Genomic DNA, 14,913 nt, shown 5'->3' on the forward strand with positions numbered 1-14,913 from the left:
TGTTTACTACCCCAAAAAGCTACCAGCCAATGGGAATGCTTGGAACAGTTGTAGCAGCAACAGTGGCGACGATTATGGGGGCGAGGGGGCATAGTGCACCCGCACTATGCTAAACCTTATCTACAAAGGGAAATATACTGTCCTTGCCCCCCAGTTTTGGACCCCAATCACCGCCACTGAGCAGCAATCACTACCTTCCCTAAATAAAGCGTTGTCTATGCAATATCCAAGTAGTATTGAGTTTTAGATGGTCGACGCAATAAACGTTGCCCCTATATTGTGAGTTACAACATGGCTGCCGAACGTAGCGCTACAGTGAGTCGCACCTCTTCCTATGCCGAGAATCGGACTGTAACAGGACTGGAATTCCACCCATAGAACGATACTTTGGACAGTACCAGCTGCGTATTCGGACACGGTCTCGATCACTCAAAAGTTCTCCGTTGGAGATGTCATTTTGGGAAATGGTGGAGGCTTGCGGTGAAGATACGGATATTTACCGCCAATTTTAAGATCTCTTAGAATTTGACTTTCCGATCGTACCACTTTGTAGTTTTCCTTGTAATTTTTTTTCTCTGTAAACGCGTTAATCATTTACAAGCACGGTGTACTTTAAGAAATTACCATTGAAGTTTGTTTTGCGCCGACAATTTCTTCGTGGCGACGAACAGCTTACGATAATGCACAAGTGCCGTAGGAGAAATCGATAATAGACATTGGGACGAAAGAATCCGCAGCTGAACTCAGGAACGGGAACCGAATGACAAAGTAAAGGCACTCCGAATGAAGGGAGAGTGGGGAGAAGAGGGAGGCGGGAGGAAGGAACAGCAAATTTGATTTGGAAAGATCCACGGAGGAGAGAATGTTGGGCGCCAACCTCGCAGTTATTGTGTTGTCTTTCGTTGCTTTAACACGGTTAAGTATGCTAAACACTATTATGCACAGCAGCGGAGGAATTTAATTATTGCTTTACGAGAATCCATAATCAGAACTTTCAGGCTGGCGTCTTGGAAGCAAGTCACTCTCCAAAGTGGTTGCTGACAGTGTGGCCAACTCGCTAACTTCTTCCCTGCCTAAAAGTAAGATTACTCCTAACTTTTGCAGAAAAGGGTATGGAAATGGCATGTCGGAGTTTATAACCTACACAGATAAATTTTGATATATGTGCTTTTTTAAGACAAATAGAAACGAAAGGATAATTATCATAGATTCTTCAATACACGTTACGTATATAAGTGGAAATAATATTAGAGACGCGACACTCCAGTCGGCGGGCCTTTGATCTGGTTGATCTCAATTATGAATTTTCCCCGACAATGTCCCTGCATAAAGAGGCTCTGGGCATTATTCATCGTCTTACAGATAGGTATCTGGGGTGGCATGCGGCGTAAAGAGGGCCGGAGCATGCTGCTGATCACATCACCTGTGCTGTGGCCGAGATATCGAATGTGTGGAGACATCTGCACATGACGCAATGCAGCTTAGAGAATACCTTGACCTTTTAACAAGAAAAACTGAATATGTTACATGTCAAACAAGATAAACAATATAGGCTAGACACATTTTGGTCTTGGCATTAGTCAGGTGACGTGATCAGCAGATTTCTTATGCTTATACCATGCTACTTTCAAACGCAGTCTCTGGCAACGCAGACACCGGACTCACCAGAGGAAGCACATTTTCAGATTCACTCTAAATCATATGTCCAGCCCCGATTAATCTATCCGGGTATAAATATACTAAAACAAACCTTGTCAAACTTATGTCAACGACAGTATCTCCAACAACCTTTTATCTTTCAATTTGTACAGTATTTGATATGAGGAAATGCAGCAATGTGTGTGTGTGTGTGTGTGTGTGTGTGTGTGCAGGATGGGAATTACCGGGGAGAGGATGGCGTAGTCTTCCTGGCAGTAGATATTAATTTTCATCCTTGCAAGAGACTATTTACAAGTATTACCTCCAAATCCCATTTGCAGTTGAAATGCAGAGCGAATAAAAAAAAGGTGGTAAAAGTTTTGAAGTAGAGAAATGAATGAACAAGGGTTTAGGAGGATACCCAGAAGCGAACTAAAGAAACGGAACGGTATTTATCTGCTCTCAAAATTAGAAGGTATTTCCTAATAAATATACACACCAAAAACTTACATTCAGCATTGTTGTCCCCGCTCCAAAAGGCGAAAGTTTTAACCCGTTACTGTACTTAGATATCATCAGCGTATAGTCTACGTTAGTTAGGCAATCTGCGAATACCTAAACCAAGAGATTAAAATGGAGAAAAAATTTTCATCACCCTTTTTCAGACCCTCTGTTTTCCAAAATTTGACAATATAAATTATTAAACATACTCTAATAACACGGTTAAAACGTTTCTTAGAATTATCATGCAGTATACGTAGTCACCAGGTAGAGAATTACATGTAAATAATTTCAATCACCGTCGAAGATCGCGCGTTCGAGTCCCGGTCAGGGGACGGGTGTTCTTTGTGAATGTCCTTTCATAATTTATATCTAATCATCACTCATCCTCATCGACGCAATTAGAGAAAGATTGCAGAAAAGTGACCTCAAATAGTAAAAAATACATATCAATAATCCTATTTCTTTCACATTGTCTTCTTCTAAACAAAGGCCTTCTACAATTTATTACTGTGTTCGATCGACATTTCCATGTCTATAAACATTGGTCAAAGAAATATTAATTTTTTTTTGTTATTGCAGATATATGCGGTGTCACTTCACTTAAAAAAGGGCCAAAAACATGAAAGAGGAAGAGACGCTTCTAATTCAACGCTACAGTATTGTGAGATAGCCCAAGTCTTGGACTCAGCATATGCCAATGATAGGTAATATTTTGCTTAGTAAATACAGTAAACTCTCGTTAACACGAATCCCAAGGGACCGAAAAATCAATAATTCTTCTTAAAAATATTCGTGCTAACCGGGGACTCTAATTTTATTGTTGCAATACAGTTCTTTCTACACATTAACCATTTACAATACGTATTATGTATGTCCTCATAGAATACACTACTACAGTACTACAGTAATTAACTTTTAGAAAGTACTCGTAGATCATTTTATGGTGAAAAAGTCCTGTATATTGCGCTGGCGCAGACGGGAACGCAAATGCCTGGTAACTTCACGGCCAACTGTACTCATAGCTTTCCCGGTACCTGATGCAGCAGCATTAAGAATTTTTTCACGATCTGTAAGTATTGTAGATAATGTAGATTTGGCAATTCCATACTGTTCAGCAATTGTCGTTTTGTTCAATGCACCACGGTCTACTTCCTCTAGGATTTTCAGTCTTGTTTGCAGATCTATGCCTGTCTGCTTTCTCTTGGCCATGACACCCGTCTTACTGCTTGCAACTTGATGTTGCTCGTACTGGCTATGTTTTAAAGAATAGAAAAAAAACACATTTGAACACATTGTTGATCTGAATCTGTTGGTTACAATACTGTATAAGTTGATTGTTGAGCGATTTCTTACATACCTAGCAGAGGAACAACAGAACAAATTATGAAAATCTTTGAAAGTTCGTGTTAAATGAGATCTAATGACGCAACGGACTAAAAAACAGTTCGTAATTCGTGGTAACCGATAAAACTTTCTATAAGATATAATACATCCCTGCCGGGACCAACATTTTGTTCATGTTAACCGAGTGTTCGTCTTAAGCGAGTTTATGTTAACGTGGGTTTACTGTATTACTTATGAGCGGTTAGGTAGTCGTAGTATATTAATTAATAGGAGGATAATTAGTTACGACGTATATTGTTTCTGACTAGATTGGAAGGGATACATATTCGTGTACTACATCTCAAGCTGGGTGCTTAGAACGCCATCGGGGTTCAGATCCTACCGTGAGACACCTTCGCAACTGTGTAGTCTCCTTTGTTTGCTTGAATTGTTATCTTAAGTCCACTTTATGCACATATAGGCTAATCAAAACTGGACTACAATTTAAAGTAGGATCCGAACCACTGTGCAATGCGACTCCACCGCGTATCGAACCCGGAACCCCTTGATTACGAAGCAACGAAGTTACCACTACGGGTGAGGCCCTGTAGTATCCTTTGGTAGAACGCACCAGTACTGACAAACCTAAGCAATAAGTAGCCAAGTTCGGTGGGAAGTTAAGTGAGTTGTCAACACTGGCCAGCTATATGGCGCACCAAGACCCCTGCCAGTCCATTGGCCTAACGAAAGTGTTGGTACAGTCAAACGAAACTCAAACATTAAGTTGGGTGTAGCCTTTTAAGTCCTTCCATTTTTCCCTCACAGTTTCATGAAGCCGTAATGTAAATTTACGTACTTGATTAACACATAATTGCCCCCGCCCGCGCGGTGGAGTCACTTTGTATGTTTGCAAATTGTCTCTGGTGTGAACGTACGCGCGCTTTCCTCTTTCTCCACTTCTTCTCTTCTCTTCACCAGAACTTCATAACTTGATTTCCGGAACCGTTCTCCTTCTGGTTGCGGTTTAATTTGCAAAGTTATCCTCAAATATAAGAGGAAATATATGTGAAGAGAGCATATTTGGATATTGACGATTATTCCGAAAGTGGAAGAAAAGAGATGTAAACTATGTGAGTGTGCATATATATATATATATATATATTTTTTTTTTACCGTACCATACCATACTCTCCGTAGTGACTTGCCAAAATAAATAGAATCGTTTCCAAGTTTTCGTGACGACCATCGTGGCAGAGTGGACAGTGTTAAGTGCCACAAAGCCAGAAGTCTCAAGCTGGAACTCTGGTTAAGGCATGGATGTGTCAATGTGCTCGTCTCACCACCCGGTTATCAGTTCGTCATTCATCTTCATCGTCGCGATTAACACATGAGATGAAGAAGGGACGTAAACTAACAGATATTTAAAGAAAGATGGATAGATAGAATCTTGCTATTCAAGTTGGTCTAATGGAAAGTGCGTTCGCTTGGGTAGCTGAGTGCGTTCAGTGCTGAACTTGCGATCTCGCACCCGAAGGTCTCAGGTTAGAGTTCTGACGCCGAAGGATGTTGTTCCTTTGCTGATCCTTCATCTATTTCATCTAATCATCATTCATTCTCATAGACGTAATTAGCCTAAAGAGGCAGAAAAGCAACGTAAAATTAGAATATATTTATATGTGTGTGTATGTTAGTGTGTGTGTGCGTGTGCTCGCGCGCGCACTTCGTCCATGTTCCTCAAAACTTTATTACTTACAACGGCACAACCTCACGACTCACAACAACACAATCTGACGGTTCCCAACAATACAACCCTCGCGGTTCCCAACAATACGACCACACGGTTCTCAACAATATAACCTCGCAGTTTTCAACAAATCTCAAAATAACGACCTCACGTCTCACAACAATACAACCTCACGGTTCAAACAATGCAACATTATGGACTACAACAATACAACCTCACTCTTCAAAATCACAACTCGGTTGATCTGTATCTATGTTGTTTTTTGTATATCAACACCTCACGATGAGAATGCATTTATGTTAACCTCTATATACAAGAGCAGAGCGGTCGAGTGGCTCAGCGAAATAACTAGGAATGATATGCATTTGAATTTGAGGAAAAAAAACTCTTTATAGAATTTGCAAGAGAAATAGCTATTGTAGCTTTTTCCATATATTCATGGAATAATGTTATTATGAGCCATTCAGACACAGTCGAGTTGGCGTAGCTTAAGGGCACGTGGATAGAAAGGAAATAAATAGTTAATTCTAAAAGAAAACAATAAAACAACACGTAAAATATTGCGAGATCGGTTTTTAACGCGGACAAAGAGGATGGTAGAGAATTTCAATTTATGCTCTTTTTAAAAAAAATCGTAATGAGTCTGTTGGGAAGGCAAAAAGAACGCAAGCATCGTAGCAACATTATTCATGCCAGTTACCGCCTCCCCACACCCTCGATGCGCCGGATCAAAGAAAACCAATCTCATTTTAAAAACTCGAACCAGCACGTTTCATGTGGCATAAAGTGTGATGTAACATAAACATAAAAGTCAGTCACAAAACTGAGATCTGAACATAAATTTGGAGACGAAATTGCCGCTTTTGCATACCATTACTTCCATAAATGTCATTTTGCACTGAGATAGGAAGCCAGAGGCACTGGCCGTGGTTGTGGACCAGGTTTCAAACGTCCAATGTTTCAGAGAGCATCATGCACGGAAAGGTGGAACATGTAGCTAAATGATCGAAAATCATTGCGGAAAAAATATTCTCGCTCAACTGCTCCTATGACTTATACTCCTTCACAATCCGAACTGACCAAAGTTGGGCAACTAACTTTTAAGTAAAACATTAATACTTTCTTTACTTTCCAGAAGGTACGATACATCTACGTACCCAAGTACGTAGATTACATGAGAAATTTCAGAAACTATAGCACAGGATGAGTAACACACACGCAGAGGAATAAACAGAGAGGGATAGAAAGGGGTAGAATGAAAGAGATAAGAGAAACAGAGAATGAAAGAAAGGGAGAGGTAGAAAAATTAGTAACAGGAAAAGAGAGATAATAAAGAAAAAGGAAGAGAAAAAGATACAAAAAGGAAATAAATAAGGAAGATGTCAGAAAAAAGAAACAGAGAAAAGAGAAACAGAGGAAGAGAGTAATAAAGGAAAAATGAGAAGAAAAATAAATAGAGAGAGGAACAGAGAAGATACAAAGAAGCAAAAAGGAAAGGAAAGAAGAGAGATAAAAATGAAGAGAGAAAATAGAGAAAGAAACAGAAAGAGAGGAAAGAAGGAATAACAAAGGAAGAGAAACAAAAAGAAGAAGAAAACAGAAGAAAGAACAAGAAATACGGAAAGATAAGAGAGAGAAAGAAAGAAGGAAATCAGAAGAAGAAGGAAATACAGACTGTTCCAGAGAAATATACCAAGAAGGAAAAGGAAAGGACAAAGGGGGTGACAGAATGAAAAGAGAGAAACAGAGAAAGAAAGAAACAAAGGAAGGGAGAAATTCAAAGAAAGAAGGAGAAAAGAAGATGTAGAAGAATGAGAGAGAGGGAAAAGAAGGGAGACAAGAAAGAAAGAAAGAGAGGAAGAAAGAAACAGAAATGTATATGAAAGAAAGAGAAAGAAATAAAGGTATACAAACGAGAAGAGACAAAGAAGGAGATAGGAGGAAGAGACAAAGAAATAGTGAGTCACGGGAAGAGCTTTAGAAAGAATCAAGTGGAATTTGTATGCTTGAGTTGTTGTTTTAAGTTCACTTTATGCACAGATAAGCTAACCAGGACTGGACCAACAGATTAAAGTGGGATCCACCCCGCCCCCGTGGCTGAGTGGTTAGAACATCTCGCTACGACGCCAGGGGTCCCGGGTTCGAATCCCGGCCTGGGCATGGATGTTTGTGAGTGTCGATTCATCATTGATAAGTGTACTGGTTTCCAAGAACTACTGTAGAAAACTTTCTTCTTAGTCAATGATTTTCGTACGGGCGCCCAAAAACTGTTATGAGGGTGTAATTTCGTAACGGGCTAACATTTTCAAAACTGGATAGAAAACTCATGAATTTTCTTCGACTCTTAAGAGAACGCATAAGAGATGAAGAGAGGAGGTTACACTATTAATAGGTTTAAAAGAACTGAGACAAGAGTATGATAAATATGGAAGTTAATAAGGAGTTGGTGTGTGAAGAACATGGCGACTTCTATACCTACATTCTGAGGATACAGATAGACGGAACACACAGATGGAACGGTGCTTCCCTCTAGAGTTTCAGGGCCGACAGTGTTGCTATCTCTGGCACGAGGAACGATTTAAGCAGTGTTCAATTTAGGAATGCTTGGAACGAAATCCTTTTAGTCCCTTCTACATTGTCTCTGTTCTATCTGCGAGTGGCTTATCTTCGGCTTCCGTTTGGCGAGCGCCGCCGGAAACACGGGCGTTCCGTGACCGGAGGCGGCCCGGGGGCAGCGGTCCAGGGCCAGGAGAGGAGGAAGGGCTCCTTTGAAGAGGACAATGAAGGCAGAGGCAGGTGTTTGTGTTGGGAGCTTCTCTTCTATGTGGCCGTCACGACACGCTTTTGCAGGAAACTTTACTCACTTCGGGCAGATACTGAGGCGGAAAGAAAAACAAGCAGTGTTTCCAACTGCGTATGTTTCTCACCGTGTACATTTCGTTTTCGGGACAATAGATAGAGCGTTGCTATCACTAAGAGAAAGCTGTTTTGAGATATACAGTTTCACGTTCTCACTTCTCTCTGCTCTGGAATGGACCTACACTGATTGCTTAACCTGAACTTCAGGACCTGAAGTTAAAGTAGAGCAACACAGAGTCAGTTAAACGAATGTGCTAGAAATATCTTCAAGTTATTACGCATCTCACACGCCAGAACCAACCAGCTGCTCACTACACTTCAAGAACATTTTTCTCATTTAAAACCTTCTTCCATCCTAAGCACTTCTCAGGAGTACAGAAGATTGCTGCAGAGTGACAGGTCCAGAATGTAGATGAGCTGACGATGATTGCTGCAGCGGTTTATGATCGATCATTTTACTGAAAAATGAAAGACATTGAAGATGGATATCTGATGTTATCATTACTCTCAGACTATTGTAAACGTATCCTGATAAGTCCCATAATGAATTGGCACGTAAGCATGTAAAGAAACGCGCAATGAAAGCACACATGGAGTTGGAAAGTAGGATGACATACATTCTGGATCTCAGCTGTAGTGGAGGTAATGTTATCGGTACCGCGCTTCAACCGCCTTTGCTTTCCCATTGGTTCTATGTGAGTCTTGTGAAGGGACATAAGCGGTAAACAGCTGCTTGAAATGACTCCTAAGAGCATGTATAAAACGGGTAAACAACCTGCTTCAGGAGGAGACCCTACGAGCTCACAAGGAGCCAACAGCCAGTTCGCCGGAGTGCGAGTGTTGTCGCCGCAGATAGGACGAAATTCCCGCGAATCCAAGGGGTCCAATTCAGTGCCTCCTGTCTACAAGAACACCCTCGGAACCGACACCCAGCCACTTGACCCAGTACTGAGACTCGAACAGGTAAAGAAGAGAAGGAGGACACCAGCGCTCATAAGTAGCCTGCTCCCGATAGCGTCCTCACATCCTCACCATTGTTTACCTCTCTTTATAAGTTGCATTGTAAGTTGGGGTACATTTGTATCAATAACACGAATACACAGATATGCGTATTCAGACCCCTTGTCAATGTAAATTGGTCTATCTCTGGCTTCCCGCCCTTTGGTGAACTGGACCTAACCTCCTGGACAGAGGGTAAATCGGTTATGGCTAGGATAAAAGTCCACTTGACATCTCCGGGGAATCGCCCTGGGATGAAGAACTTTAGTCTGTAACGCTATGACTAAAATTGACAAAACGACCGTCAAGAAGTAAATTGCAGTAAGGAAACCTAAAAATGGACTAAAACCTCTGAAAAACCTCACATTCCACGTACATATTTATTCCGTTGAATAAAAATCTGTATGGAATCGGTTTCGGAATGTGAGTTTGAAGTGGTAATTTTTTTTTTTTTAAATAGCTGTAAAGAGCTTCCAAAAAGGTCAAGTTCATATTTGTGGACTATCTAATACTAAGAAAAAGTTGTTTCAACATATCGATGAGAACGGCTTTTTGACCAATTTTAAAAACCTAAAGATTTAGAATTGTGTTTAGAACCTACCTACCTGAACCGTATTTAAATTTTATCACGATCAGACCACCAATATTTTATTTGTAGAATTTTATAGAGGGCGGTCATTCGGAAAACACAAAAAAAAACGCACTATTCTTGTTCTCACGATGATATAAAATAGAAGGCATACTCGAAAAAAATATTTGGTTACCACAGATTAACGCCGAATTTAATAACTTTGATGTTATTTGTTTTTATGTAGGTCTACTGGTTATTTTCAAATTTGAGTCCAAACTCTAATATCAATAATTTTGAATCCGTTAGTAAGTTCCTGGACAGAAATGTAACTTTTTCAGCGGCGTGTCCAGCTGGTGAAATGTAACCATTACAAAATTTCAAATTAAATTAACCAAATAGTGTTGGATACCGAATTAATCCACAATCAATGTTGGGTATACACACACACTAAAAGGCACTAAATTAGCTTCACGTGTTCTTCTAATCAGTGAGGAACTTCTGCAGCGAAGGTTGCTTGCCAGGGGTAAAGCAACCTGGATTTCGCTGAATGATCCAACACCTAATGTCAGACGGACAGCCTCATTAATTTGCAGCCGCTGGCCTCGCAAGATTTCCCACCCCAGAGACCCCAGCGCTAGGTAAGCGTCTAGCGGTGGACGTTTCGGAACTTCGATTGATTGCTGCCTCTGGTTTCCGTAAGGGCGCTTGCGATCGCTAGGCCAAATTTTTATGTAATTACATATTTGTTTACTTTTCAATGTAGCCCCGCAAAATTTACAATTGTCGGCTAATTACACTGTTGGGAACGGTACAGATGAATTTCGCGTTGCATAAGGCATAACTTACACTACATGCCATCATTTCACTAAGTAATGAAGTACAGTTTTGGCATGTACTTACACTTCATGTGGCTTCATCAGAAGATAAGACAAGAATTCTTAAAGTTCAAAACATGCAGACATGATGTCGTGAAAGTTATATGAAAACAATAAGTACATGCCAAAACTGGACTTCATTACTTCATGTTGCATATACATATATATACAAATACATACATACATACATATATATACAGGATGTCTCAAAAGTAGAAGCGCAAACCGACACAGTTGAAAGTACACGATAATAGAATCAAAAAAGTCTCAGTAAACATGGGTCTGCAACGAACCGTTTTCGAGATAATCGCAAATGTGTCATTACAAGCCGCCACTGATTTCATTGTTTGTAAACGTCGTCCTAGTTGGTAAAATGCTAATCATGTGTGCGAATGTGTGGTTACAAGCCGTCATTGATTGCATTTTGTAAAAAAAGAGTGCTTTACTCCTTGCGCCGTCCGAGGTTTGCACTTTGTTTACAAAACAGAACATTATTTTTGAGAGGTGGCGTTGTAATCAAACAGGATGGATACACTCAGTACAGAGAATTGTACATGCTTGTGACCAATTCCGAAGTGAACCGGTTTTTATTTACTGTATTATTAGCATTTTACCAACTAGGACGACGTTTACAAACAATGAAGTCAGTGGCGGCTTGTAATCACACATTCACGATTATCTCGAAAACGGCTCGTTTGCAGACCCATGTTTACTGAGACTTTCATCACCTGTGTCAGTTTGCGCTATTACTTATGAGACACCCTGTATATATATATATATCCGTTTAGAGTATAGTTTACCATAAAAATGAGGTATTTATGCCATTCTTCTGTTTTTTGTTTTGCTTTTACTAAGCAATTTAGATATAGGTGTGGAACAAGCATTCAATATATGATTTCTTCCAAACTTCAGTAATTTGTATCTGCTTGAAGCACGACATAGTTTCATTAATCTTGTTTCAAGCAACATGTTTACTATCACTGCTCTACAGTGACTGTAGACAAATTAAAATAATACTACGCAGCTCAATAAATGTTACTTACTGTAAGTCAAATATAGGCATCTCGGAATTCGGACCTTATAAACATTATAATTCACTGTGATTGCTGGAAACGTAATGATTACACCACTAAATGAATTATACTAGCCTACGTTCAAACTTGGCTCAATAAATAAATTACAGATTCTTCTGTAAGCACAAGTACTAATCCCAAGGACTTCAGAAGATGTCAATCAAATGAGGTATATGCAGCCTTCTGGAAATATCACTAGTTAAGTACGCTACACTAGTAACTTTGAAAAAAAAATGAATAAGTGAAAACTCAATATACTGACCAAGGCAGAATTTATTTTATTTTAAAACATAACGTTACGTTTCAACCTTCTAGCAAGGTCTTCTTCAGACTCTACCAAAAATATATATATGTATATATTTATTTTCCTTCTTCTTTGATTTGTTGCAGAGTCTGAGGAAGACCTTGCTAGAAGGTTGAAACGTAACGTTTAGTTGTTTTAAAATAAAATAAATTCTGCCTTGGTCAGCATATTGAGTTTTGGGTTGTCATGGAAACAAGGCTTAATGGTGTTATCAATGAATAAGTGACTGTATGAATCTATACGAATGAACAGAACAGAAGAGACACTAGTAATATGTAACGGTATGAATCACTTACCCACTAACTGCACGCTAAATATGATGAGAAGACTGGTCCACACTAGAGACATCTTCAGGGAAGTCTACGGAAACTTCTCTCTGTCTGGCGTTCATATGTCATACCTCGGCGAGATCCACAAAATCACGCCAACGCCTGGAAGAAATAAAGAAAGAAACATATTAGTGACGATATTAATGCAATAGCAATGTTGCAATATTGAACATAAGAGGTTAGAAATATGCACACGTCGAGACTTGCGGATATAGGTGCTAGAAAATAATTTTGTGGTGCTAGTTTCTATCGCATATATCTAAGAACAAGAGGATTCGCTTGAATGTTCTGGAAGTAATTCTAAATAATGCTAATTTGTTCAAATTTAGAGTATCGATGCTGTTTTTCGAAAGGAGATGAATTTTCAGAAAAGACTTACTTCGCACACGTCAATGAATTCCCTTACTCTGGTCTACCAGTATATGGGAATGAACAAAATATAAGGTGACCTCAGTCTAAAGAATAATTTCCTGTGTTAAATTTCCCTTTCATGTATTCATATTTGTTCTAATTTAGGTCTCTTTTCTGCAATGTTTGGCTAATCACAATGGCGAGGATGAATAATGATTAGATGAAAGCAACAACCATGGTCAGGCAACGAGTGACCTCCGTGGAGGACTGTGTAGCACAGCGTGCTACTACACCAGGGGTCCAGAGTTCGAATCCCGACATGGACATGGGTGTTCTATATGAGTGCCCATTAATCAATTTTATCATATCCTCATTCATCCTCATCGTCGCGATTAGCCAAAAGTGATAAATAAAGCGATGCTAAATAACAATTACAAAATACTACAGAACAGGTGTGTAAGGGGTGACTATGCGAATACACGCAAATGTAGTGATGGGCGAATATTTCGCGATATTGAAAGAAATATCATCCAGGTGATATGAACTAGACGATATATGGTCACGATAGTTTGGCGATATATATCGTGTCTGCGATGATATTTTAGCGATATATCGTCACGATATTTGGAAATATATATCGTGGAGTCGATATATCGCTCATATCACGATACGAAAAATATCGTATCGTTTGTGACGATATATTGCGATATAATATTTCCGATATCGTCTATCCCTACCCAAATGTCAACCTCTGTTCCACGTACAACACCCTGAACTGCATTTGGTACACTAACGAGGCCATGGCGTCTGGACTCGCAGTCAGTATTATTCTCTGTGGCGCCAGTGTTGGTGTCCTGTCCATGTTGGTTTGTGATTTTCCTTGCATCAATTTCTCATCCTCATGTTCACGATTAGCCAAAAGTTGTAGAACATCGAAGTGAAAGATAAATTTATCAATCAAACAAGACTCAAAGACTGGGGGACGGTCTTTCCGCTGACAGGCCGGAAAATTTAAACTTTGCACTATAACTTTAGTTAAAATCAACTTTGAACTAGTCACCGTTAATAAACTCATTACAGGAATAATTACACTTTCAGTTTAGGCACCCTATTTTATTTGATAAAAAAGTAACATTTTCATTTCCATAAGCACACTTGAGAATTATGCATTATGATGTTTATGGTACAAACACCCGAAGAAACACCATTAAACACCATTCAGCAAATACTCCCATTACGGTAACGGCGGTGTTCTTTAACGGTGCACCATAACGTTACCCACCCTCTTGGGTAAAGTGCTGCACTTTCCCATCATGCAGCTCGCCGCTCGCACACGTCCGGAGACAGTTTTATGGAGACAGGCCGCAGCTGTTAAACCTAATTAGAAAATTTCCACAGCTCTCATCCACGGCGTGTCCCTGTAATACAGCTCCCGTTAATTCCTCGTGGAATTAACAGCGGCCACTAATTCAGCATTCCTTGGCGAGCAGCCAGCATTCCTTGGGAGGTAAGATGCCTAACAGAGCGTGGGATTGAGTGATGATTGCGTGTACGCATCTCGCTAATTAAATACAGCCTCCCTCTGGAGAACACCTTGCGCGTTTCTTTTCCCGGGTCTCGTCCAACGGATGGACCTAGCAATGGGCTGCGTACGGGAAAGAGTTTGAATCTGGTCTTCAAATTTTTAGGCGCAATTTGGCGACTTGTGTGTTGCGTTTAGCCGCAATCTGGCGACTTGCGTGTTGCATTTAGCCGCAATTTTGCGATTTGCCTGTTGCGTTTAGCCGCAATTTAGCGACTTGCGTGTTGTGTTTAGGCGCACTTTGGCGACTTGCGTGTTGCATTTAGGGACAATTTGGCGACTTGCGTGTTGCATTTAGGCGCAACAACTGGTGACCAAAATATCATTCAATAGGAGCTCAAACTACATTATCAGGTCACTTTCTTTTCTCGGAATTTACAGAGTCTGTAACAAACAGATGTTCTTATCTTAATGAAAGTAAACTAAAATGAAACATCTTGGAGAGGGAGGATGCTTGTTTTCATTTAGGAATCTCCTTACTATTGTCCCACAAAGATAAAGTGAAATCTGCCACACTTTTTCACTTGTTTCTGATTGTAATGAATTCTCATTTTTAAAAAGTAATACAACATAAACAGCACAATAATGCTCACTAGTTGGCTAGTTTCCTCGTACTATGTATTCTCTTGTGTGATATCATGACGGTTCAGTGAACTCCGTTCCATAGATTCTGGGGGTATAAGGGGCGACCCTTTCTCAACACACACCAAAATGTCAACCTCATTTCCACGTGGCACATACCTGGACTGTATTTTGCAGAC

The 14,913-nt window shown here is 40.0% G+C and overlaps 1 protein-coding gene across 5 annotated transcripts in view; it reads right to left on the reverse strand.

Annotated features, from left to right (window-relative positions):
• LOC146002935 (lachesin-like) overlaps positions 1 to 14,913 on the reverse strand; it is a 638,337-nt gene that overhangs the window by 173,813 nt on the left and 449,611 nt on the right. For all 5 annotated transcript variants that reach the window (XM_083141112.1, XM_083141096.1, XM_083141100.1 and 2 more), the window contains one exon: positions 12,187 to 12,321. In XM_083141112.1, the coding sequence (XP_082997238.1) occupies positions 12,187 to 12,238 (52 nt within the window). In that variant the 5' untranslated portion in view covers positions 12,239 to 12,321. The remainder of the gene's footprint in view (positions 1 to 12,186; positions 12,322 to 14,913) is intronic.

The sequence above is a fragment of the Lepisma saccharinum genome, chromosome 1 (genome assembly GCF_977018435.1).
Source record: "Lepisma saccharinum chromosome 1, izLepSacc3.1, whole genome shotgun sequence".
Classification (NCBI taxonomy): Eukaryota; Metazoa; Arthropoda; class Insecta; order Zygentoma; family Lepismatidae; genus Lepisma; species Lepisma saccharinum.